General features: G+C 44.4%; 2 protein-coding genes across 2 annotated transcripts; one reads left to right on the top strand and one right to left on the bottom strand.

Moving 5' to 3' along the window:
- Nucleotides 1–3,183: 3,183 nt before the first annotated feature.
- Nucleotides 3,184–16,208, top strand: LOC307079841 (uncharacterized protein). The gene is made up of 11 exons (XM_079742349.1): nt 3,184–3,365; nt 5,357–5,418; nt 5,819–6,127; nt 8,649–8,696; nt 9,238–9,380; nt 12,262–12,280; nt 12,775–12,861; nt 12,972–12,974; nt 14,094–14,166; nt 14,286–14,381; nt 14,773–16,208. Exons 1-11 carry the CDS (start codon nt 3,233–3,235, stop codon nt 14,943–14,945), a joined length of 1,146 nt encoding a protein of 381 aa, XP_079598475.1. The 5' UTR covers nt 3,184–3,232; the 3' UTR covers nt 14,946–16,208.
- Nucleotides 16,209–23,836: 7,628 nt separating this feature from the next.
- cd40 (CD40 molecule, TNF receptor superfamily member 5) lies at nt 23,837–27,805 on the bottom strand. The gene is made up of 9 exons (XM_079742060.1): nt 27,676–27,805; nt 27,075–27,156; nt 26,749–26,871; nt 26,497–26,643; nt 26,289–26,382; nt 25,914–25,969; nt 25,295–25,378; nt 25,180–25,196; nt 23,837–25,037 (listed from the first exon to the last, which is right to left on the bottom strand). The coding sequence occupies exons 1-9, from the start codon at nt 27,772–27,774 to the stop codon at nt 24,801–24,803; spliced, it is 939 nt and encodes a 312-aa protein (XP_079598186.1). The 5' UTR covers nt 27,775–27,805; the 3' UTR covers nt 23,837–24,800.
- Nucleotides 27,806–27,970: the final 165 nt, after the last annotated feature.

Genomic DNA, 27,970 nt, shown 5'->3' with positions numbered 1-27,970 from the left:
GGAGTGCACAGGTTTGTAGTGATATCAAAGAAGGGAGTCCTATCAAGTTATTTTCTTCTTCGTTGTGGGGGCGGGTCTCGGAAAGTATACTGCACTGCGCAATACCTGACCATGTGGGTCTATGCCTCCCTCCCTCCTCCTGGTTTCCTGTGTGTGTGTGTGTGTGTGTGTCCTTTACACAGGTGTGCCCCGTCCAATCCTGGCAAAGAGCGTCACCTCATGTCCCAAGTCAGCGCCGTGGCCAAGGTGTATTTACAGGTGATTATATCGGCTAATCTGCAGATTACAGCATGTTGAGGCCACACGGCCCCTAATCCACAGGCAAGTGCGCCCCCCCCTTTTTAATCTGGTCCTGGATGCGACCGGGCCCCTCCCCTTCTCACATCTGGCCCCCCATTGGATTAACAGTTGTAATCCTCCATTTTAAAACTATTTTATGATGTTCTATGGCTGATATGCAGGTCTTTAATTATTAAAATGCAGCTTCCTTTTTTTTTTTTCATAAAGTAATTAAACATTCGGGATCTATTAGCTTGTGGTGGGCGGTAGCCATCTGAACACAAACATAATAATGCATACACAAATGATATAAGGTACAGCAGGTACACAACTACTTTTGGCACTGTACCATGTTCGGCATGGCATTCTTGCCTTCATTTTAACTCTTTTTGTTTGAGTCGACAGACTTCTGTTGTGAATTGGGATGTTGTTCTTACTGATGCTGCTCTGAAGTACTGCTACTGAAAGGTTTGATGTTCAACACTAGACATTGTTTGAGTGTGTTCTAGTTCTGCACCCACCACCTTTCCCTTTCTACAGAGAACTTTGTGCATCTGGGGGGCGATGGAGAGCCAACAACATCCACGGCATGACAGATGTCAAAAATCATCCTGTAACAAAAAATGTCAGATTAACACAAAAGGGGCACTTTGGCAAATCCTGATTAAAGGAGCACTTTGGTTTATTAAAACTCCAATGCCAATCCTCTGTACTCTTGGAGCAGGGATTAAAACCAGGTAGACACCATTGTCTGTCTAAAACAATCCCCTGCCCTAAGCTGCGCCCACTTCCTGGTGCCCCCCTGCATTGGTGGGCCGCCAACAGGCTGGATGGCAGGCTGGCTGCCGAGCCGGTGGGTTGCCTGGGTGTAATCTCAGAGGGGGGCTTATCGGCCACTACTACTACCACACATACACATTCCCATTAATCAACATCATCCCCTTTAGAGGGGCGCGGTTGATTGGATTCGGGGCATGTTTAACAGGAGTGGGGAGGAGGAAAAAAAAGGGCAGAGAACATGGGGACTACAGCTTGTTTACAAGGGCTGTGCTGTGAAAAGGCCCAGGGACAAGCAGCAGCCATATGGACTGGATATCCCCTGTGAACAGCTGCCCTCCATCAGTACCAGGCACGAGGTGGGCTTTAGTGGGCCGGTCCTGCTGACCTTCATAGGCATTTATCCTGCTGACCCTCATATGCCATGCTGCTCAGGGGCCCTCGCTGAACATCTGGCCCCTGTGGGCTCCCGTTGACGCCTGTCCACCAAACATGACCACCAAGCTAACAGTTGCCAGTGTGTGTGTGTGTGTGTGTGTGTGTGTGTGTGTGTGTGTGTGTGTGTGTCTAAAGCAGTTTGGGATCATCCTCCTTGCATCATGACATTAGAGTGTCTTGGTTGATAAGGTTGGGTTTATGTTAAGTGTGACATAATAAGTGATGCCAACTTTGTGTTGGGAGACGGTGGGGGTTGTACAGGTTCACAATCAAGTCGTACAATAGTAGATGCATGGCTTTTTCACACATGTTCATTTACATTTAGGGCATTTAGCAGATGCTTTTATCCAAAGCGACTTACAGTAAGTGCATTTGTTACAATAAGTACATTTGTCATAAGAAGTGAAACAATATATCGCTGTCGGTACAGTAAAGATGTTCATAGAACCAAGTGCAAGTATTACAATCGCTAGGCTAACCCATTCCCCGTGTAAAGCAATGATAGCAGCTACTGTAGATGCTACACAATTAAGTACCTTGAATAAGTGCAATGTACAAGTGCCAGGACGTACAACATTCAATGGTGGCTGTGCATTGGTTTCTATGCAAAGTCGAGGTGAACTCTGAACAGGTGAGTTTTGAGACTTTTGCGGAAGCTGGTGAGCGACTCTGCGATCCTTCGCAATGGAAATTTAACAAATGTGCAATTATTTCATACACACACACACACACACACACACACACACACACACACACACACACACACACACACACACACACACACACACACACACACACACACACCAAAATTGCACACACCAAATATGCTCTTAGAGTTTCCTAGAATTCAAATGTATTCTGTATTGCATTACTTATGCTCTGTATCGGCAGCACCACTACAGGGTTAATGTATTACCAGCTGCTGTCTGACATAGATTCATACCCCATAAGCTAGACATATGTTTAGGGGATCAAATCCGCAGGAAAGTTGTGTTGTTTCAGAAATTGTGAGAGCATAAGGTCCCATTTTTCATGTGGCAGATAAAATCCTCACCTCAATAATTGTATCAGTTGATAAGAAGCTTACTGTTATTTCAATATTGTTTTTTTAGGGCTAGGGAAAACATCAATTGAAATTACCTGCAGACATCTTAATTAAATGGAAAGGGGCGTTCATTCGGTGAGAGGTTATGGCCTATCTGCTAATGCAATGTACGGGGATTAAAATGTAATTCTAACACATTTAATATTCACAACGCTTTGACACAATTAATCTGACAGTGGGCGATGGAGGCCTGCGATAAATCAGACCCAGCCCTCTGGTTGAAACCAGAGGCTTTAATACAAGGAGTCCTGTCGATTATTCTGGTCACTTAACAACAGTATAGCGTCCTGCTACATTTTGACCAAACTCGTCAAAAATATACGGTAAAATAGGCACTTCTTGCCAGCGATATCTTATCTCCAATCAACATAATTATGAGTTGATCAGTTTAGTCAATGTGTTAAATTCAACAATGTGTGTTCTGAGAGTGAAGAGGAGGTGACTCCCACCGACGACGAAATGGTTAAGGGAACCAGCGGGGGTCCATCTGCTACAGTACATGGGTGGAGTAAAGCTGGACATATGCAACGGGGTTTTCCTCCCAAATTAGCCGAGGGGTTGGCGTTATGTCTTGAGTAAACGACTAATACGCGTTATTTTAGCGGTTGTAAACCTTGAAACCAACACGCTGAGATGGGCGATGTGACAGAAGAGTCGTTGTTGGATTATTTCTACTCAACCGGCGGCGATTCAGGCAAAGTAAAAAATGCTGATATATTGAAGACATATAAGCCTTATATCGGTCATACAGATTTACAATTACGTGGTAAGTAGCAAATAAATACAACCTAACCTCATCGATTTATTAAAATTTTCCCGTAAAATGTCGACATCAAGATATATTAATCTGGTCGCTAGCGATGGATGACGTCAGCCGTCGCCCCCTGACGGAGTAACTGTTATTATTATAGCTCACTGGGTCACTGGGTGGACGTCCTAACACTCCTGTTATGCACGTTGAAAAACATATAGAACTTATAGAGCGAGGTTCAGTCCTTCATTGTTCCTGAAAAAAAGCACACGCATCTGGTTTTCATGAAAAGGAGGGAAAAGTGTGCAGCAGCAGTCATTTCCTCTTTGCGGCCGGTTGGGGCTCAATGGGACTTCACAAGGAGTCACTGCAGCTGCACAACCTCTTCACTATCATGGCTTTCTGCAGATCCTGACTATGTTCAGATCATGGTCATATCCAGATCCTCGTTTCATCCCACGTAATGATGGGTGAATATTATGTATGGGAAAAGGGCTACAGTAGGCTACCAAATCAAAACCTCCTCCCAAATCATTTTCTAAAGTGACCTTTATTGCAGTTGTTAGTTTCTAATCCCCAGATGCTTGTTCAGCACTGCAGTTGTTGACAGAGGTTTAGAAAGCTGCTTTCACAGTGTGCCATCTGACACGGCTGTTCAATTACATAAATGCCTCTTCCATGCCCAAAGTCTGTCACAGCCATGTGCTGCAAACCTTCTGGGATAAGACACTCTTCCCTCCGTGATCTTTAACGGAGGGGGTGGGGGTGTGGGTGTCTGAGTTTGTGATAGAGAGTGTGTGTGTGTGTGTGTGTGTGTGTGTGTGTGTGTGTGTGTGTGTGTGTGTGTGAGATAGAGAGGTGGGGGGGGGGGGGTATTGATTTAACTGATGTTTTTCTTATTCCCCTAGATAATCAGTAATCAGTAGTCATACAGTGATACTCACACTGGACAGAGGAGCTGAGGGAGCCAGGAATCCTGTTGTTGAGATAGACACAAGTGCCTACTTCCTGTGGATTTCCTGTTGTTCGGAATTGAGAATGTTGACTGTGGAACCGTCCCACTAAGAAAGTTCTTTCCACTCAGCGTTTGGGGGGAAACGGAAACACTTCAATGGTCCTGGAATTTGTACCCCATGTGGTCCGCCTATCTGCTCGGACCACTCCTTCACGTCATTCAGGACCAGCCTCGTTATGGCTTCATGTATTAAAGACTGAATACATGCATACTAGGCTTACAAAGGCTGGTGGGGTGTAGTGTTTGTATGCACTAGTGTAGTCCTTATACAGGCGTTAAAGGCTAGTGTAGTCTTTATGCATGCATTGCAGAGTAATGTAATTGTACCTATTCAAGACAGTAGTCCTTCATATATTATTGAAGACTAGACTAGTCTTTATATTCCCTCTTCCCCTGAGGAGACAGTGGTCTATCAGTAAACCAAACATAGTGTATTTGATAACCATCAGAGAGACTTGTGAGTGTGCCTTTGAGATGCCATTATGCAATTTCTCCGTCTTCTGCCTATTATGGTAAAAATATACCCTTTCATTCCCCCATGGCCTATTTTAGCAGCATTATTCTCAGTTTATGCAACTCCAGGCATCTCCCCTGTTTTTCTTTGCCTTTGGTTCCTCATTTGCATGTTAAAATGGACCTCCTCTGGCCTACAGGCCTAATGCCTCCAGATGTAAAAACACAGCATCACAGCGTGGTATTTGTAAAACAGGCCAGGGAAGCACAGATTGGTGGCATCAACATCTGGGAAGGCTTTAAGCTGTTACTACAGAGGGGTTGATAAATATTTAGGCTCATCAACAGGGCATGGAGCAGCTGTTACCCACCAAGTCTTTGATTTGTGATTATCTGTCAATCTTTCCTATATACATTAGACGTTGGCCTAAAACAAGGACTCCTTTTACCTGTCACTTTAAAATGTTACGACTAACATTCTGTGTGATAAATGGGCCTACATTGGCAGTTCTCATAACAACTTTTCTTTTCCTTCTAGCTAAATACAGGGAGGAATTCAAGCTCATCATGGACAGAATAGCTGTTGTGAAGTCTGAGAATGTAAGTAGGGAGTATTGTTTATCTCTTCTTTTTATACACACATGCGCTCTGAAGCTTTCAATTCTGAAATCATATTCAACCACAGAGGCATATTTCCAACAACAGATACTTTTCCTTTCTATTCTGTTACATATCTTAAGGTTGCTACAAACAAAGTATATAAAGCAGCTGTATACAATGGCTCAAATAAAGGGTTACATCTGTTTGCTAGTATGAGCCCAATGTTGGTTGGGATGTTTCCTAAAAACCCCTTTAAGGCCCTGTCTTTCACGTTTTTTCAAATCGTATCTGCTGCAGTCCCACACCAGTCGCTGGACCCAGTCAATCGATGCCAGTCACCAATCCCCCCCCCCCCCCCCCCATGGTTCTCCTCGTGGTGACGCTGCTCTCCCTCCGGCAGGGCGAGAACATCCTGGTGCTCCGGAGGAAGTACCGACAGATGCTGGTGGAGCGGGACGGCCGGCCCCGAGAGACGCCCGGTGGCGTGGGCGGGACCGGCAGCCCGGCCAGGACGCCGGCCACGGCCCGATGGGAGGCCCCGGCGCAGGGGGCCTACTCACCTGTTCCTGCCAAGAGGCCCCTGCAGGAGATCTCCGCAGAGCAGCTCCCCCCGGAGGGTGAGGACAGGGGGTCCGGTCGGGGGCCGTCCTCCTGGGGTCCGGAGCCCGGGGGGCCGAGTGAATGTGCGGACCTGCCGTCGTCACTTGAGGTACGTGTTACAGAATCAATGTTTGACTGTCTGTTGATGATTGCTTTATTGTATTGATTGGATGGTTCCAGTATGTCATAAGATCTATGTTCATTCCTTTTATGGAAAGTAACCCGATCGGTACGATGAACTTTTCATTCCAGTTTTGTTGTCAACTCAACAAAAAAGAAGGATTTGTGCGTTCAGTCTGCCTTCATTTGTAAATAAAAAGTACACTCTGTATGATGGTTGTAAAGAGGAACCTAGACTACTATAGAGCTGCTCTGTACGCGCGTTCACTGTCCTTGTGAAAGGGGTTTTCTGTTTCTAAACAAGGACCCTGTGTTGGTTTTTCCCAGCATCCGTGCTCTCTTCTCTAGTCATGACTCAGCGTTTATTTCAGTACGGCGGTGTCGTCGCTGACATGTGGGGCAATAGTGGAGCGCTGACCTCAGTCCACGTGACCGGCCGGGAATACGGTATTATTTTAGCCAGGTTGACCTCAAGTTGATCCGTACACATAGATAGTTCATGACCTCTCGACAACAAGGGCTGATGTCGACTTTACATAAAAGGCGGGAGCATTTCATACTCCACAATGGACAAAATCCACAATGGGCATTGGTTGAATGATAAATAATCCAGCTAAAGTAGTCCCTACAGAACAGCTTTTCACATTGTTCATGTGATGAGCTGAATCATTACATGCAGCTTTTTAATGTAAGATTAACACATTGTATCGTTGCTAAGTGTCCATGCAAAAGAGAAATTGTGACCAACACTAAAGAAAACATTATCTCTTCATGCACTGATCAAGACAAGCACATGAGCATGAGGGTGGGAGTGTCTGGTTGTCTTTGAGTGACACAAGCTTAGTGTGGAAACCATCACCAATCCAACAATCTGTGAATCTCAAAATCTGTAAGGCTGGCTAAAATACACAAGTAGTCTAAATTAATTTATTATTCAGATGTTCTTTTATTAGAAAAAACATTAGACATGTGCTAAAATTAATATAGATGGCCTACCTGAGACTACTCCCATTTCAAATGTTCAGAAAAATAAATTGTGTATGAAATACAGTCTTAATGTTGTGATAATGCAACCGAAATTGTATGTTGATATAATTCAGCTGGTTATTCCTTGCAGGTGTCAGGAAGATGTTATAGATGTAATGGTAGATACGAGAAGAGTCATTTATAGCGTTACGTTTTACTCATCCGAGTGCCCTGCATCCACCACCAGGTGGTGCTAAGTAAATTGGCTGGATTTGAAACCAATGCGCTCAGTTTAAGTGGGAGGGGTGACACAAAATGGGGTTGGGGCAATCTGCATTTAAATCAAGTCCTCTGTTATTATGTTAAGCAGGAGTATGTTGAAGCTCATTAGAAAGATAATAATGATTTGTACCCATTAAAACAATAGGTAGTCAGCCCAGAATTGAAAAAAAAGGGGCTTTGGTGGATGCCTCGGACAACACACAGATAACATATGTGAGTATGTGAATGTGGGCCATAATCACACAATCAGACGAAGTGTGTGGGGTTAATCTTTAAATGTAACCATCAGGCTTTGTATGTAGGGTGCACAATGAATAGCTTAGGTCCAAAATAGGTAGACAGGAGGAACATAATTGTATTGAAGTTTAACATTCAAAATTATTATTTATCAAGGATTATTACACTGTACAATAAAATATAAAGTGTTCAATGGCGTTCCTGAAAGATGAATTAAATCTGTGGTAAAAGGTAATTTCATATGAAACATTAAATCATAAATTTTCGTTGTGCAAAGCATGTTGCATAAGGTACTATTTTATAAATATGTAAAATACAAAAATATTCCGCATTCCTTCCTTGTCTAATGGAGAGACATTGTAGGAATATTTTTTATATTATTTGATTCAGCCATTAGGTGTGTGATAAAATAAATAGCCCATTGAAGACATCCAAGCCCTTTCCACTGAAGTTTCACCGGCTCACACTAACTATCCTGTTGAGCTCATTTGAATGTGTGTCTGCATCTAATCTTACCATTATGTTGATTCAGTGATTACTACTGCTTATATAAAAGAAAAATGCGACAAAGAGGGCAGTTCTCATAATTGTCATGACCTGTGATCTTTCATTTTCTTTTGCGGCCTGTATTATGTTCCCGGCAAAGTGTGGGGGAACACGTGGTAATACTATTTTTAGCATGTTCCAGTTTCACACAGTGATGAGTGACAGTTGAAGCAGAATACATGAAAGCCCCCAGTGTTTTGGCTTCATGTCCCAGTATGATCTGAGAACAATTTGCAATCGAGGGCCTCCTTCAGAAAATGGGGCAGAAAAAACAAGAAAAAACACCTGCTTTCCCCCCGTGACCCTCACATAAATCAACCATAAATCGATCTGTCTGTCTTTCTTGTGTGTGTGTGTGTGTGTGTGTGTGTGTGTGTGTGTGTGTGTCTGTGAAATACATGTGTAAGAGAAAGGTTCTGTGTAGGTTACTCTTTCTAACTCTTAACATGGTGGTCCAATGGTCTTCTTGTTCTGTTCAGTACGACTCGGAGCAGGACGCAGAGAGCCTGGGCCCGACCTCCATCGCTGTGAGTGCTCTCTCCCTTTCTCTCCCTTTCCCTCCCTTTCTCTCTCTTTCTCTCCCTTTCTCTCCATGAACATCCCAGGGCAGCCAGGCACAACCCAGTGCCCGTGTTACTTGTGCTGGTGATCCAGTTACAATCTATGTCATCGAGCAGGGCTTGATGTTTTTAATAGATCTAGAAGAAGAACACATCTTTAAGTCAATCACCATATCTAAGCTCCCTCTGTCATAGTAAGACTGAAACTAGGAAATACTATCACTATTTTACAATACCAAAAACCCCAAAAGTATAATCTAAAACCATGAGCAGCTCTGACCTGGGGCGTATCCCACCTCTGCGACAGTTAGCTGAGGCCGGCTCCGTTGAGCCAAACATCACTGATAGAACAAAGTTTGAGCTATCAGTGAAAACAGAGCAGGAAGTGGACAACCACAAGAGCGCGTGTGTGTGTAAATGTGTGTGTAGGCATACATACATAAGTCTGTCCTGTGCTAATAAGTATTTTCCACTGTGTGTGTGTGTGTGTGTGGTGTGCGTGTGGTAGCTGGACCCCATAGAGAAGGACTGGATCTACTCGGCCGCAAGTGCACGTGTGCCCGATCTGTCTCAACTGCTGCAGCAGGACCCCTCTCTGGCCAACAAGAAGGTAGCACACACACTTAGAACACACTCTGCCTCTCAATGGCTGTCTGCCGATTAATAAGTCATGGTGGCAATGGAAATGTAATGTAATGAGGCTTTAGCTGGCCATCCCTCTAATAAATGGCTTTGGTGTTTTTTATTTTTTGTTTATTTGGGATGGGCGCATCAGGACTTCACCTCTGTAAGTACCTGACCTGCTGCACATAAGTTATTTCATGAGGACAACTATTAAAAAAGTCACACTGCAAATGGATTGCACGTGTAAACCTGTTGATCCGCCGATCTGACATCCCATTTGCTTCCTCCTCATGTGTTTCTCCTGACTGCTGCGTGTTTCCATGGTCCTGTTCCCCAGGGGGTAAGTTTACGGGCGACTCCCGCACCGTTGGTCCCGTAGCCCTGCCATCACACACCGCCTCTTGAGATCTGGGGGAAATCAAAACGCTCACACAAACATCCCCGCCGTGGGCGACCCCGCCGCCGTAGCGCCGAGCGGAGCATGCGGCAGAACGGTTTCTTCTTCATGCATTGTCAACGCGATTGCGAAAAAAGAAGAAGAAATCCTTTCCTGGCAGTTTTAGCTTGCATAAACTTCACAAGCTCATTCCATTGAGATTTCCACCCCCTTTAATTGTATTCCGAGGGGCCTGTGTTGAAACATCCAGATCATGCATTTCAAAGGTCCACTATCAAAAGGATTATGAAAGATAGCTTTTTAGCTCCTGCGGCCCCCTGACAACCCAAATCCCTTTTATTTGTCTCCCTGTGAGCCTAAGAGATTTGAGCTCATGTTTGTTGTCCCTCCCCTAGGCTCAAAGTTCTCCCACCGTCCTATGGCCAAGGACAGACCACCTTCTAAGAGAAGCCCTAAGCCCCTCTGCCATCCCCACCCGGACAAGATAGCATGCCCACCGCCATTGAAGTGCAGGGGGGGGGAGGTGGGGGGGGGGAAGGGGGGGGGGGGGCAGGGGATTAAGCAGAGTCTTAATGTGCCACAAAGACTTCACCCACTTAAAGATAATCTGAAAGTAATAGAGCAGGCTGGGATTAATTGTAGAACAATGTCGTGCTGTGTCCTCGGGAAGGTGCTAAGACCCTTGCGGGACCCTTTGATGTTCCTTCTTCAGCCCTTCGGCTTTTCCCTGTTCAGGAGGTGTTGAATGGGGTTCATCAGAGAGCGGCTCAGGCCACAAGTCATTGGTGTCCAATGTGTTTCTTTTTGAAGCCAGGAGTCAATAAATACTTATGTTAGGTCAGCCGGTTACTGTTTCTTACGTACCAGAAGTGATGATACTGGACAGAAGTGCCAGGTGGGGGAATGTATTGCCTTCGGGCGGCCTGAAGATATTACCTATCGTTAAGGACCTTGTTGCTTACCCATGATAACACACAAGCTTAGTCATTGGAGACGCTTACTGTTTAAAATCAAATTGCCTAAAAAGCTCAAGCCAGAGTAAATGATACAAGCTTTTTAGCGTAGCCAACGACTTGAGGGGCTGCGCTTTAAGGGGAACCCGTTCAATTGGAACCACAACAACTGTACTTCCTCGCGCTAATCACTCATAGCCTCACGATCTTGTCCTCCATCCCTCCCGCTCTCTCTTCCTCTCTCTTCCTGTCTTCCCCGGTGTTGTTCCTGTGACGTGGCTCCCCTGGCCCCTGCGGTGACGGACTTCCTCTCACTCTTGTGCACTACAGTTTGTAAGTACATCATCCGTCCATCACTCGTTGCTGTCGCTCCCCTGGTCTGTCGCTGCGACCCTTTGTGGTCCCTGAGCTGTCGACGCGTCTGTCGTGCCTGGTCTAAGAGAAGACCCCTGCTCCTCATACTTGCGGTGGGGGTGTGGACTAGCCACCCTGCTTGTCATTGGTGGGGGCAGGAAGGGGGGGATGACACTACATCCTGTTTGGCCTTGTCGTCCATCACCCGCACCCACTGGGAGAGCCGGCGGGCTGCCCGTCAAGCCGGCGGGCTGCCGCGCACGTCTGTCTTGGGGCTATGGCGGGAGGTATGGAGAGGGGGGGAGCTATGGAGCTTCTCCAACCAGACGCCGTCGATCACAATTTGTCACCCACACTGAAGGAGGTGTATCTCACTGGATCCCTCACTCTCCCTAAGACGCCATGTGATCCAATATGAGCTACTGATGGTCTGTGGCCATAACCTCGTGCTGCTGGTCTGAGACCCTAGACCTGTACTGCTGGTCTGAGACCCTAACCCTGTACTGCTGGTCTGAGACCATGAATCTCTAATGCTGATCTGGGACCCTCACCCTCAAATGCTGGCGTAGTTATTGTTTTGCTTCCAACTTCTGCTTCCACATAGATAACACAAAAAATCAAGTCAAATACAATATCTGGACTGAGCCATGGTTATAGGGCCTGAGTTGTGTAATTCCGACCATTTCTACCGTTTGATGCTGTACATTTTCTGTACAATTGTTCGACTGCAACATGCTTTCACCTGTTGCAGGCTTTTAGAAAGGCCAGTAGGAGAAGTTAGGAACGCCCTGACAAGGCTGGTAGGAGTTTGTACGAGCGTCATGGCGACGCCAGGAGGAGTTTGTAGGAACATCCTTACATGGCCAGAGCCATTGACCACCACAGTCTCCACATAAACACCTGGCAGGTGAACAGGGTTGATGTGGTCTGAAGGACCTCTGATGTGTTTGTCTGTGTGTGTGTGTGTATTCACGCAAGTGTGTTGTTATACGTGTTTGTGTGCGTATGCACGTGTGTCATTTAGGTGCAGGCATCAATCTGCGTATAAATGTATGTGTGTGTGTGTTTATTTGGACATTTGCTGGTGTCTCTGAGGTGTGTGTGTGTGTGTTGACAGTAGTGCTGTGATTCCTGGGTGGGTCTAGTCTCCACGGGGTCACACCAACATCATCAATCTTCCCTCCCCCCTCCGCTACCGTGACAGGCTGCTGGGACCCCCGACTGTGGGCACAGGGCTGTGTTGTTTTGTAATTAGGCTCTGTTAGGTGGCAGGAAACCATCTCTCTCTCTCTCTCTCTCTCTCTCTCTCTCTACCTCTCTCTCCCTCTCTCCATCACTACGTCCCCTCCTATGCGCTCCCTTCTGTGCACAGCTGGCTCTCTGCCCCTCAATCAGCTCGACGAGGGACGGCTAACCCGCGCCGCCCACCTCGCGCACAAACTTGTTAGCGCAGTAATGAGGTTGAGGCAATTACCGCGGATGACGCCGTAGCATTGCAACGCGGTAGCATGCTAGGCTAGGGATACGGTCTGCCGTGTTTTTTTAATGTCATTTGAGGTCTTAACAAAGTGCTGTGAGGAGCAGTGTGGCTTGTAATGAGGGATAGTTTAGTTATCACACATGAGCCCACGATGACTTGATTATAACGTGGTTATAGCAATGAACGTGATCTAATAACATGGTAACACCCGCTCTCCTTTCTCTCTGTTGCTTTTAGACGGCTTTGCACTGGGCAGCAAAGCATGGGAAAGAGGACATGGCCACACTGGTGGTTAAGGCTGGCGCTGACGTCAACACCAAATCGGTGAGTTTAGCCCTGTGATAAGAAGAAACACAACATTGGAATTCACTTTTGTGTGTGTCCTTTGCAGCCCCTCACTCACCCTCTTTTCCTTCCTTTCTCTTTTCTTTCAGCACGTGAGTGGGTGCCCTTTCGTTTTTTTAATCACGGCGCTTAAGACAGGAAGTGGTGTGGTACGTAAGTAGTTAAATGTGGACATAGTAGTGGGTTGAAGCAGAGCCCCTGTGTGCTGTGGTCGGAGGGGGCGAGAGTTGTCAAGTGATGTAATTACTGTTCCTAAACTGTGTGTGCGTGTGTGTGTGTGTGTGTGAGAGAGAGTGTGTGAAGATCCAGCTGTGAAAATGTATTACACCAACACGTGTTGCCGCTCCTAAAACTACCACACGGCTAATAAATCATGTTATGTCACATTAATTGTTTCCCCAAAACACTGTCTGTACGGGCCAGCGGGCCCAGCTCTAGAACGTCCCCATTTCACTGAATTACCAACCAATTATGTTTGTATCATTATCGTGTGTTGTCATAACCTTTCTCTAATTTGTATATTTTTTTCCTCCCCGGTGTTTTCCTTGGATGTCTGTTGGCCATGGGAAAATCTAGGGGGTAGGTGTTAAACCTTTCCAGCGTTTTTCCAACGTTTTGTCTCCTGAAATCTCTACAGAGTACAGCATGTTTAGCTGCGGACATCACAGACCATTTGAACCTTTAAAGGGGCCCAAGGCAGGGTGTCCCTCCCAGGGTAGGATGTCCCAGGGCTGGGTACCCAACACTGGCTGGGATCAGCTGCAGGGATAAGTTGTTATGGTTGAGGTGAAACAACATTTGTTGCTTTTCAACTGACATAAATAAACAAAGGACGTTGAGTGTGATGGCCGTTTTCAACCAACGTTAACTCTCGAAAGCGCACATGCCTCACGCATATGTACACAATGACAACAGAAATGTGTTGGTAGATAAATACGCCAAAGGCATGGCGCATTTAAACAATGCAAAATATATTAAAAAAGTAAAAAGAAATAATGATCAATATGTTGAAGATGGTGTTATTATTATAACATTAGTGGGATACAATATGAGCGGTATACAATAAATAATAAAGTAAAAAATTAACACTGGATATAATTTGATTCTTGAGGTGAATACATCATTTATGCGACACGGCAAATGTGTTTCCGTTTGACTCACTCGCTGTGCTTTCTCCTTGCTTCCTTCCTTCTTTCCTTCATTCCTTCCAGGGGTACACACCTCTACACATAGCGGCGCTGCACGGCCATCAGCACATGGTTGAGCTGCTCGTCCAGACATACGGTAAGCAGGAGATGGAACCCGAGTGACGTTCATCTCCCACTTCTCAAAACCTACGAAAAGTGCTTAGAGAAAGCGCTCCGACTGACCACATGATCCGTCCGGTCTTTTCCGGGTTGCAGGGGCGAAGAAGAACCTCAGGGACTACAGCGGCCATCTTGCCAGCCAGTACCTGACGGAACGGGATCCTGAGGAGCCAGAAGAGGAGAGCGAAACACGTAAGCTTTGATTTCCATTTAGATGCCCCATCATTCAATTACTCTTGTGTGAAAGTAAAGTCCAATTAGTGAAGGATGTTGGAGCTAATTGTAGTTTGTATCCCCGTACCTTGAATGGTACGTAAACCCCAAATGTTTTACGGATTAAGAGTTTTTGGTTTGAGTCTTACCAAGGGTTTTCTGTGTAAGCTTCTTCTGGCAAAAATCCCCCCCTTGCACTTTTATTTAATTCAGATATAATTTTTTATATGTTTTCAAAAAAACTGAAAACAGACAAAATACATGAATAAATGGCCAACGTAATACCTGCCAATAATGAGCTTTTTGGTTGTGATTCTATGGTATTAATACACAGCAGCCTTAATACCCAACATACTCTGTGTCTCGTCAGAGCTCCAAGCGGCCCAGGCCAGGGAGCGAAGCCGCAACAGGAAGCTGCCGTCTCTCTTCCTGTCCAAAAAGAAGTGGGGCTCTGCGGAGGAGCTGGCGCCCATAGAGGAGGAACGGTCCACCCCCCAACAGCCGCTGCTGCCCACCTACAGGCCCAGGAAGTTCTCCCGATGAACACACCAGAGACTGTAGTAAAGAGAGCTCCTCCAAACACCCATCTCAGCTCACATACTTGACGCATGGTTAATTGCCACATGAACTATGACTCTCTCTCCCTCTCCCTCTCCTGCTCTCGCTCTCTCCTTCTCGCTCGCTCTCTCTTGCTGTCTCTCTTTCACTCTCTCCTCCTTGCTCCCTCTCTCTTGCTGTCTCTCTCTCTTTCTCGTGCCCTTTCTATTGCTGTCTTTCTCTCTCTCTCTCTCTCCTTCTCGCTCCCTCTCTCTTGCTCTCGCTCTCGCTCTCTCTCTCTCCCTCCCTCCCTCCAAATCCCTATATCTTGCTTTATCTCTCGCTCTTTAACTCACACAAAAACACCTTGTCTAAGTGTGTTACATCATAGGAGTTAATATCAACGAGGGACTAATGAAGTGCTTTGCTTAGATTGCATTTATGCCAAATGAGAGGTTTAATTGATTTACAATGCAAAGATAAATATAAATGAATATACAGGTTTCACACAAACACACACACACACACACACACACGCACACGCACACACACACACACAGTTTGCTTGCATGCGTGCAAGCAAACTCCTCATGCAAATGGTTCATTTTGAAGGATTTCAAAAGAAATAGAAGTTGATCAAGTCAGTGCCTTGCTTAAGATGATCAACACATTCGTGCTAGCTAAAAGATTGTCACTGTGGTCTGACTGGTACTTGTTGAACGTTTGAACATTTACCTTTCATTTAGTTTTTTCAAAAATGCTAGGCTGGGATAGGAGTCTCTCCCTGTGTGTCAGAAGCCTCTGTGTCCCAAGTGAACAAATCTGACAAGCAGGTAAAGAGCACATTATAAGCTTATCTGAATCTCCCTTTCACACCCACAAACCGATTCTGAGCCAAGGGAACATTCCAGAGGTAATCCCAAAGCTATGTTAGAACCTTAACGTTACAGGACTGTTGTCGTCTCAGGCGTTACGCTCGGTTTATCAGTTTAGCCAGTATTTCATGTTGATACCTTCAGACTTTTGCACTTGTTGTATTTATGTATTAGTTTCCTTGGTTGCAAAATGTATTGAAACGACTTGCCTTCACCCTGCACTCTTTAGTGCATCATTTGCATTTTCTGAAGGAAAGCTAGTTTGTTTTTTGTCCCGCGGGATGATAATATGTCACGGATTTTTATTAATAGAGGAATGTTTGTGAATGAATAGTGAGCACATGCTGTATGTGTTCATCTGAGGAGCTGTACCATAATAATATTTTTGTGAACATCAACAACACAATACGGAGGGACTTCATGATCATTTGACTATGCTGATTAAAAATTGAATGTCCTAAATAATAATGTAAATTTCTTTATTTTCTCTTTTACTTGAGTTTTCTCCTTTTCAAGCCTTTGATGTCACTTCAAGCAGCTGAGTGTTTTGGCCACAGATGGAGTCAATATGGGCCCTGCAACTCTCCATACGGCTTTAGACCTTAATACCTGATTAGTTGAAAAGGTCAGCACTTGCTATTGGGTCTTAGATATCAGAAGACCGAAGGGAACAGAGGCAAGTGTTATACACTTAGATATCAGAAACCATAGAGGAAGAGAGACAAGTGTTTTAAACGTGGATATCAGAAGACATAGAGTAAGAGAGACAAGTGTTTTACACGTAGATATCAGACGACCTAGAGGAAGAGTGGCAAGTGTTTTATCCTCAGATATCAGAAGACGAGGGGAACAGAGGCAAGTGTTTTTGTGGTTCATTTTGAAGGAGGAGGTTGGGGGACTATCGGGGATAAGATGAGGTTTCTGTAATAGATACTTATCTGACTGCCCTCAAGCCCTCCAACAAAGTCCCCCTCTGAAGAGATTAGAACCCAGGGAGGGCACATTAACTCTAATCCTATGCTTTGAGGCCTAGCTCCTCACCCCAGCCCCACACCTCCCTCTGGCCCACTTATTTCAACCCCTTCTGTTGGGCTTGGGGGGGGGGGGGGGGGGTACCTTGTACCTCTGGTATGTGTATGAGGAGTGTGTGTGTGTATGTGTGTGTGTGTGTGCATACGTGCGTGTGTGTGTGTGTGTGTGTGTGTGTGTGTGTGTGTGTGTGTGTGTGCGCCAGGGCGGTGGAGTGGCTGGTCTAATGAAAAGCATTGAGGGGTGCATACTGCTGTGTAACTGATTCCTCTCTCTGAAGAGATTAGGAGCTACATTGTCGCTTGGTTGCTCATTTCCATGTGACCACAGCCTCCCACCAGTGGCCGCTCTGCATTGTTATTTTGAGTTGCAAACACAGAGCCCATGTCCCCGGCTTCCTTGTAGCCATTGTTTCACAAATAGGCCAAAATGTAGATGTCATGTCACAGATGCCCAATAACATCATTAGCTCCGTTTGTGAGGCTATGGAGAGAAAATAATGCATGCATAAAGTTCCTTGCTGATGCAATTCACAGTAGATGATTTTTCTGAGAAAAACTGAATAAACGTAGGAATAATTGCGTTGGCTGAATTGTTCTTATTCAAACGATTCAGTCGATTTGCTAATGCAAAACAGTTATTTCCTTTCCATATGGTTTCAATTTGCTGTACAGATGTCTATCTTCATCAGAACTGTGTCCTCATCTGCATCAGAACAACTGTTTCCTTTGTTTACATGCAGCCATCGGTCTCATTATTTCATACTGAGACATGGAGGAGAGAGAAGACCTGCTTGAAGCTCCAACATATGAGGAGGAACGATCTCTCTCCTCCATGAAACTCTACAGTATCTAGAGGAACAATCTCTCTCCTGCATGAAGCTCCACTGTATATAGAGGAACAATCTCTCTACTGTACGTAGAGGAATGATCTGTCTCCTCCATGAAGCTCTACCGTGTCTAGAGGAATGATCTCTCTCCTGCGTTAAGCTCTACTCCATGTAGAGGAACGATCTCTCTCCTACATGAAGCTCTACCGTATCTAGAGGAACGATCTCTTTCTCCTGCATGAAGCTCTACTCTATGTAGAAGAACGATCTCTCTCCTGCATGAAGCTCTACCATATCTAGAGGAACGATCTCTCTCTCTCTCCTGCATGAAGCTCTACTCTATGTAGAGACAAATTGTCCTCTGGCCCAAGGCCCAGCTGTCCAGTCCATACCCTGATTCATCCAGGGCCCTGCTTCCGTTGGTATGTTTGTTGATTTGAGTTTTGAGTTTTGTGTGTGTGGATGTGTTGATTTTGGGTGTGTGTGTGTGTGTGTCTCAGTAGATTCCGTTTGTGTTTCTTCATTGTGCGTGTGTTTGTGTGCGAAGGGGTTGTATGTAGAGTCCAACGTGGCAGCAGCAGCAGCAGACCCAGCTGTCGCCTCGGCCCGTCACTCGGCTAACGAACGCCGCCTGTCACTCACCCAGCGGTGGGCCGTCAATCAATCGCGACGCACCCAGGGGGGAGGTGTGGGGGGGAGGCGGACCGCTGGCAGAGCTGTAAACAAAGACATGCTCACATTTGCAAGCGGTTTGAGCGCTGCTGCTAACCACTTTTCAAAGAATGATAGAGTGATCCTGATAAGAGTGTCGTGACAAAGGACAAAGGGGTGGAGGGGAGAGGGGTGGGGGAGGAGGAGGAGAAGGGGGGAGGAGGAGGGAGGGACAGATTGCAAACAGGTTGGTTAGTCGGATCTTGATAACATTCCCCGCTCTGCCTATGCATCTTTCTCCATTTTTGTCTGCATCTCAGGAGAATCCCATTAAGGTGGAGAATGGGAGGGGGCAGGGGGGCAGGGTCAGGGTTTAGCTAACCTAACTGTATAACCCATCACGATACAGTATTGTGGTGGAGTGATCGTTTTCACACCGAGCTCCTCCTTCTGCCAGAGTTATCAAGCACTGGCTTATGTTAGGATTTAGTTTTGCTGGTAGGTAAATGATAGGTCTATAAAGTATCTGTAAAGTAATGAAAAGTATACGTATATAGCGTATCTCTAAAATACAACATAAAGTATAGGTAAATAAAGTGTGAATGTATCTGTAAAGTTCAAGGTATAGTATATGTAAATAAAGGTATATCAAGAATCTGTAAGGTACAAGGTAGAGTAGATATTGGTAGATATAGTATCTGTAAAGTATAGGTATATATAGGTAGATATAGTATCTGTAAAGTACAAGGCTAGTATAGTGGTATATAGTATCTGTAAATTAAATGGAAAAAAAAAGGTCTGACTGAGGTCAAACAAAAGTATTGTCTACTCGACATATCATGACCAAAGTATTACAATGAGGTTTACTACATTAGGAGTACTAAAGCTCAAAGTAAAGTTAGATAATCTTCAACTTGCACTAGTTTCAATTCCTTCATTTACTTTAGCACTTTAGTGTTGTTGTTTGTTGGGTCAAATACTTTTTTTAAAGGGTTGGGCTTAAATATTCAATGCATATCTAAGGCAAGGCTCAACAATTGCAAAACAATGGCCAGAATAGAGCAACCAGTATATGCCAAGTAAAAATAAACTAACATGTAAAAGGTGTTGGAAGACTGTGGATTCTCTGCAGTGCTTTTGTTGAGTCTTTCACACCTAGCCTGGAGCTATTCTAATGACATGCCCCCTTTGTCGGCTCACAGGTAGGTGATGGCCTATAATTGAGGTCACACCTAAAGCTCATTGTAGCAACAAACTCATTAGCTCCCTTGTCCTGTCCTCCCAAGAATTTCTCCCAAGCAGGGGGATGGTAAGGGGGGGGGGGGGGGGCTTTCGATCAAACCCCTTCAACGACACTGATACCGTTTGATAACCGTGTTGTCAATGTTGCTAACGACCAGCGGCCCGACAGTCGCATGTAAATGATGGATGAGTCGTTGGAGCACGGATAAAACTGGTCCTCGGATATGTCCCGATCATCAAGACACCGCCGGGGGGGGTGGGGTGGGTGTGGGAGATCTCCCCTTCAGTCCGCACCCTCCCCTCTACACACACACACACACACACACACACACACACACACACACACACACACACACACACACACACACACACACACCACAAAAAAAGGCTTCTCATCTTTCCCATTTGGTCCACTGTTCTTCTCCTCTGTAAACGAGCGACATCCTAAGAGCAAACACGACACACACATGGCTCAACCTGCCTGGCCTTAACCCCCCCCCCCCCCCCCAATGCATTGTGGAGCTGTGTGTGGTGCTCGCGCACAGAGGAAGACCCGGAGAAAGACACGTCCACAAGCGCAACAAAGGCCCCCTGAGCGGGCCCTGAGCTGTTGACGCTGGAGAGATGGGACTGATGCTCTAATCCGCCGCTCTCTGCTTCCTCCTCCTCCGTCGGAGCCCCAGTGAAGCCTCAAGGCCCGGTGAAAACCCCCCACATCTTCACATGCCGTCTTCACCCATGTGCCACTTTTAATATTTTATCTTTCTCACTTTGCACAAACTCTCCCCCCCCCCCAGCATGGTTTCTCTACCCCCCCCTCCTGCACGAATGCCCGCACCCGAGCTCGCTCTCTCTCTCTCTCTCTCTCTCTCTCTCTCTCTCTCTCTCTCTCTCTCTAATTTTTACCTTATGTTTTGTGTGTTGTCATCCCGGTTTGTATTAATTATTATTATATATATAATATATATTTATATATTTGTTTGATTATATATGTATATATATGTGTCTATATATTTATATATATATACATATAGATATATATGTGGGTATATATTTTGTTATATACATATGTATATATATTTGCAAGAAACGTCCAATCTAACATTGAAGGCGAGAAACCGAGAGACCGAAAGAAAGTACAATAACAAATAAAAAGTACATTTAATGTTCAACCCCTTTGTGAAATAAAGTTTTAAAATTACAACAAATAATTGAAACATCGAAAATGAGCAAGACAAGCACTTAAAAACAAAGTGTAAAAGTACGTTATATGATCTAAGCTATATTGGCACTGCATAATTGTACTCCTACATCTGAACTTCTATTAGTCAGAGTGAAATATTGCCCTATTGGCCGATATGCTCTAAATGCAGGCTTACAGTGAAGGAAACAGCGCCCCGGACGCTGTAAACAAGCTCTATCAGAGCACATGAAAGGGGCTGGTGGCAGGACAACCGCAGTGTTCCCCGGCTATCTTTAACAATCTCCTGACCTCCCCACATTAGCATCTGTTATCTCACTATTATCATACGCATTATCATACGCATTATCATATACATTAGTCGACACCTGTTTCACTTAACTATATTTAATTAGGACTATTCAAGCGGAATGCTTGAGTGAAAACAAAACCATCCGACCTTGTGAAGGACAGTTTGTTGTTGTTTTATTGATATGTTGGCAAATAAAAAGGTATTCGCCCGCGGCAAATCATTTATGTGTTAAATCCATTTTTAACATGTTTTGCATTCAAACGCATGGAATTAGCCTATACGCATTGATGTTTTATTATTATTTTTTGCTTTAGGCCTGCTTTTAATTTATTTGGACACTCGGGGTTGGGGGGGGGGGTGGGAGGCTGGGGGACAGTTAAGTCGTTAAGGAAATTATGAATAAATGAATACATTGGCCTATTGGTTTGTGTTGAAATTAGACTTAAAAGATCAAATATAAATAAAAAAGATCCAGCAGAAGGATGTGGCAAAAAATAAATATATCGGCGCTTTGCATAGTTTATTATCCTTCATTGAAGCAGCTAAAATCGTGAGGGTAATTCAATTGACATGCAACTGCAGAGATCCGCGTGCAATACTATGGCCGAAGTGTCAGATACTGAGCCACAGACATCAGAGATTGACATGATGTTGTTAACTACATTTAGGTAATGTTATAGCCCCTAAATCCGTAAGTGTCAGACATCCAAATCAACAGGCCTATTCATGAATTGACTATCTAGCAGGGAGCCAAAAATGTTCAACACTTTCCTCTTACAGAAACGTAGATGAAAAGAAAGTTAAAATTTGTTTTTTAGAGGTCTATGTAATAAGGTATAACGACACAACAAAAAAAACATTCCTTAAACATGAGTTATAAATTGTAGGAGAAGTGTGAATATTATATTCGTTAGTTGCTTTGAGATAATAAAAAAAAGCCCACATTTCGCCTCTTAAGGGTAACGTTAAAAGGAACAACGGACAGAGTCTTTGATGGGATTTGCCTTGAGTGAAAGCTGACTCTCTGTGTTGAGCGCACCTCTGAGTCCCTGGGACTGGCCCCGCCCCCAAACAGGCCGCCATGTGTATATAAACGGCCTGGGAAGTTACATTGGCACTCACACGAGACGCTGGGACGCAAACATGCCCGCCCAACCTGGATTTGTCAATTTTTTGGAAAGAAACATTAACATGTCAACTGGATACCAGATACCGTTCTTGGGATGCCCGTCAGGCTTACAGCCATCACCCCACTCGCTGGGAGCGATGTCGGCCAGGGTTCCACTCTCATATTCGGGACTACAAGGATACAACTTCATTCCCTACCCTCACCATAGACACATTGCTCACATGGTAAGTTCAAAAAAACATATTATAAGGAACATCTTATTATTTATTTATTATTAAAAATGAAAAAGTGCAGGAAAGTGTCTTTTCCCCTCACATTCATGTCAGTTTGTCGGATTTCCGTCAACGTGCGCAATTACGCATACGCGTAAGGTGTAAACCTTCTGGTCCTAACCTATCGTCCTTCCTTCTTCCCTCAGAACGCTGCGTTCGATCTGAAGGCAGCTTCCCCGTATCACCACGCACTCCTGGCCCGAGGGGGGCCCTTCTACTCCCCCTACCGACCGGGGCCCACCGAGGACCCCAGCAGGATCGCCAAGGTGGCCACCCGGGAGAGCACCAGCGCGCTGAAGGCCTGGCTCAACGAGCACCTGAAGAACCCCTATCCCACCAAGGGCGAGAAGATCATGCTGGCAATCATCACCAAGATGAGCCTTACGCAGGTGTCCACGTGGTTTGCCAACGCGAGACGAAGGCTGAAGAAGGAGAACCGAGTGAGTTGGGCCTCTAAAGGAAAGTCAGACGAGGAGGAGGAGGAGGAGGAGGAGGACGAAGAGCACGATGGAGATAGTGATGGAGACGAGGGCCCTCTACGGACATGTCGTCTGGAGGACCAGGAGGAGAGAGGCGTCCGATCTGTGGACGAGGACGCGAACGAGGAAGCCGGACACGTGTACTGCAGTTCGAGCTCTCTGCACGATAATTCAGATGTTCAACAGAAAGCCGACCCGACGCGTAAAGACAACGAGGTCGCACTTGTGAACAAAGGTGATAGTGGTACGGAGCAGACATCCGCTCCTCTGGAGAGGAAAGACATTATCGCCTGCCAAAAACCTAAGATCTGGTCCCTGGCAGAAACGGCCACTTGTGAAACAGTGAAGAAGCCCGTGGACACCACGCACCGGTTCCATGGGGCAGATGTGGGCCTTCTCTGGGTGGACTGGGCCGCGAGGAACGGGTTTTACATCCCGCAGATGTATTCCAATCCTGGGAGATTGTAACCCATAGTTGAAACCCAATTCAGAGACTTTCCCCCGCATTGATGCACTTTAAAGTTTTACACTTCACTGTTGGGAAACTTTTGTTTTTCCCTTCATAGTGTTTATGGGGACCAAAGAGGAACCATCCCATGTTGATATGTAGTTGTATTTTTTCAAATGCCAATCTGTAAATTATATCCTCAATGTCTTATAATGAAGAATTATTTTTGCTTTAATAAAATGTTAACAAAACACAATTGTCCTGTTCCGTATGTGTCCTATCGGCCTAGTTAAAGTGTTTATAAATAATTTAGAATAGGCTACGGCGAATGATCCACCAATTTTTTATTGCACTATAACTACCAAACCTACCAACTCCGATGATATTATCAAACAAGATATTACGTTAGTTTAAAATCAATAATCTGTAACACATCGCTTTGGTTTTCCATTTTATTATGTATACACCGTGTATTTTTTAATGTCGATCAATTCAGACACAAGATATCAGATATAAATACATTTAGGCTACATGCTATACTGACTCGGCGTGGCTGCTTATAATCAGACGAACTTGTTACTAAAATCAAACACAGTAAAGCAAATATTTACAGACATTATATACAGACATTTCTAATAAGAAAATTCAACCTATATACAATAAATATTATACATGAAATTTAGACCTGGGAATGGGATATTCCTGTACCATTCTCACAAGAGCCTATTTCATCGTTAAACCCTCCGCCATGGTCTAAACTTCCATTAACAATCAATCAGATTGTCTTGTACTGATCCCCCTAAGCATAATCAATCTACACACATGCACACACCACTGTCTTAATCGAGCATTTGTCACCTTGTAATCATTCATTAATTTAATTAATAAATACTCACATTACAACAAACCTGAGAACACAGGTTTTCTTTAACCAACTTTGACCTTTAACATATTGTATTGCAACTCTCGCTGCACCAGATCCAGCGAGAGTTGCTTAAAGGCTACTCAAGTGAATCAAGTAACGATTCCCTCACGCTCAAGGGTACTTCCAAAACCCTTTAGCAGATCACTAGTACCCCCTTAAGGCAATACATAGTCATGACATGGTCGCGTTTTCTCCTGTTCAGAAAATATTAACAATCGTATTATTCCAACTGCAAGAACGTAATGACATACAAAAAAAAAGTATGTACAAAATCTACCACACAATTAACAATCTCAGTCTATAACATGTTATATATTTACAATATCTATCACCTACTAATTTAAGTGTATAGAAGTACAATACTCCAGAAGCAACGTAGCAATGTTTCAACGCTATTGTTAATAGTGCTGAAGCACTAAACTTAGCAATACCATGTTGGAAGAAGATAGTTAATGTTAAAGCAGCTTTACTTTAATAACATGGTTGAAGTTAGTCAAAAGGACTGATAAGCAACGAGGGATTATGGGATTCTTGTTGTGGGACGACAGGACCTTTCCCCCTTTCCTGTACTACGACTCTCCCGTTGTCACTGGGGGGGGTGCCGATGGCGCTCATAGGTGGCTGAGGATGGCCCAGCACGTAGTCGTTCTCTTCTGGTAACGATATGGCTACTTCAGGATGAATGGTCACGGGTGCGTCTGTAGGGCCGAGTCCTTCAAAAGGCTGCTGTGGAAAACAACACGTAATAATGCTGTAAAAATGTTCTGAATACTTTAACCTATGGTGAGTTGGTGTCAATTGCACTGCTAAAATAATTCACAGATGCAATAGTAGAGTTGTAAGGCCACATAAATGACATCTTCTTTACCTGTTTATCTTCATTACCTGGCACACAAAAGAAAAAACACAAGTTTGAGAAGACATTAGTCAAGCCATACTAATTTAGGAATCCAGCAGTTTAAACTAAGATTATTATAATTTACCTCTTTTCCAGTATAAGAATGCAAGCAAAAGACAAATGCAGAGGATTGGGACTATCCATAAGACGTGGTAACGATGTGTTGGCCCTGGCAAGAGAACAAATACATAAGTATCATATCCCTCACATGTACAAACCATTTGGAATTAAATCATACATGAAAAATCATAGACATAAATGTCTTTGGGGGCACTTTGATTACTTTTCAGCCGCTGTTTAATATTTTAAATTACAATTTATTTTTCCCCTGTGTAAAGTTTACCAGGAGATGCATTTATGTCATTGTTGTCATTGGTTTGCTGTTAACTGAAATACATCTGTGTCTGTATGTACTCGCTACAATTTGGCATGTTGAAATAGTCTATAAATATCACAGATTAGAGTAACTACCAACAAGCGTGTCAATATGACTAACGGCCATTGATGGTGTGAACAGTTTTCAACACCTTAGTGGAACACCGTCACTCCTGCAGAAACCACACTGGAAGACACTTTTGATCACTGAAGCGCAATGACGCCTACCCTACTGGTGCTGCAAGGAAACCGCATCTACTGATGCACAAAAAGCTAGGTGGCAGTGCAAGTGTTAAAGAAAAAAAGGAGAACACCTATACCCTACTCACCACAGGTTGTGTCAGATGTGGTTGAACCAGGTTTTTCTTCAGCTCCAAGTTCACAACTGTTGAAATGTTGAAGCATTAATATTGATTTTCAACAAAAACAATTCCTTTAATAATCCCTTATTTTTGTTAGAATCTTTGGGAATTATAGACACAAAGAGACAAACGAGCTGATTTAAATATATATATATATATATATATATATATATATAGTTAAGATTCTATAGCTACAGTACTACAGCTACAGTAGCTGTAGCACTGTTACATAGTAACAGTGCTACAGCTAAGGCACTACAGTTACAGCATTACAGCTAAGGTACCATTCTAACGTTATTAAAGACTTCCTCACACTCCCCATTGGTTTGGCGTATTACTTACACAGTCCAATCATGGCAGTCACTGTCTTTAGGCTCCCCAGCAGAATATGTATTGGGTGGACAATCTTGACACACTGTGTCAAGAGAATGGTTCCCTGCGGAAAAGTCCCCACCAAATCAAAATAGATCACAGCAAACACACAACAACCCAAATCAGCAAAGTGTTTCTCTTTCTGTTTCAATACGCGTCACACTGCAGCTCATTATACCTTTGTCTTTGACCCTCTGTCCGGCTGCACAGTGGGAGTGGGCCACACAGTTAATGCACGCTTTGGAGGAGCAGTGAAACCCGTCACGACACCTGCACATGCTTAGCTTCTCCTTTGTCGAAGGTTCATCGTAGACCATGTTTTTATCTGTGAGGAGGAAAGATCGCAACAGACAGGTGATGATGCTATGCGTAGAAGCTATTAACCCTGGTGCATTTCGAATACACGGAGTGGAGTATGATGCAGACTTACTGGGGTCACAGTACGTTTGAAGTTCACAATGTTTTTCCACTGTGTAGCCCATCTGATACTCATCCACAGCACATGGCTTGCACAGGGGATCCAGGCAATTGTTAGTCTCCGACATCCTGGTTCCTATTGTACAAAGTAGGGCTATAGGGTTAAGGTTCCTGGCAATTCACTACAAAGTCTTCAATACCTTATAGAGATGGAAGTGTGTGAGAGAGAGAGAGAGAGAGAGAGAGAGAGAGAGAGAGAGAGAGAGAGAGAGAGAGAGAGAGAGAGAGAGAGAGAGAGAGAGAGATAATAGACTAGTCTAAACATGTTCTGCAGCCTACCTGGAGGACATTTTTTGCAACACTGGCCATCTTCTCTATGGTATTGGGTCTGTGGATCGCAAGCGAGTGCAGCACCAGCCACCTATAAACAAATGCTTGTTCATAACGTCACTCAGATTGGCGAGATACACATAATTCCCCTAGAGGAGGATGTGGCAACGTTGCAGTGCATTCCCTAACATGTGCATGGTTTTGCCATACAACGCAGGATTACAATGCGATGCATAAAATTGTCAAACGTATTCATGCAAGAACCACGTAAATGTAGCTATGTGGCTTCTGAACAACACTTCCAACTGCTACTAATGACCATCTATGGGTAAACGAAACTGAAAGTAAAATTGCAGGCTCATATTATGGAATCGTTGTTACTAGACACAAGTATACGTTTAAAACAATGCAATTGTGCTTTAGCTTATCTCACAACTTAACTCACTACATAAGGTTACATTACATACAACAATTGCTTAAACAAAACCTGTTAAAAGATGATGCTGTTTCTAAAATAGGACAGCTGCTAGCCTGCTACCTCAAATGACCAGGACTGAAGTGAAAACCATGGAGGAAATATTGTGTGGTCGAGTGAATTACGGCTACTCACCGTGAAAAACAAAATGTATTTCACCCAGGACATGTCGAGTGCTGATTGTCGGAATGGTGCAGTGTAGAAATACGGGATAGGGTCGTTACTCGAAGTCATCCTATGATTCCTGAAAAGAAAGTAAACTGGACAGCGCAGTATGGGGAGGGGCAGAGAGAAGTTGTAGTTCCCCTCAAGAAATAATTTAACACATTCAGGCAGTGTTGCACCAACATGGATTCAATTAATCCTTGTTTAGGGTTAATCTAGGGTTAGTAAATCTTGGTTTAAACTGATTCAGATTCAGATTCAGAAT

The sequence above is a fragment of the Pollachius pollachius genome (assembly GCF_949987615.1).
Source record: "Pollachius pollachius genome assembly, chromosome: 8".
Lineage (NCBI taxonomy): Eukaryota > Metazoa > Chordata > Actinopteri > Gadiformes > Gadidae > Pollachius > Pollachius pollachius.
This window is presented reverse-complemented; position numbering and strand designations above follow the sequence as displayed.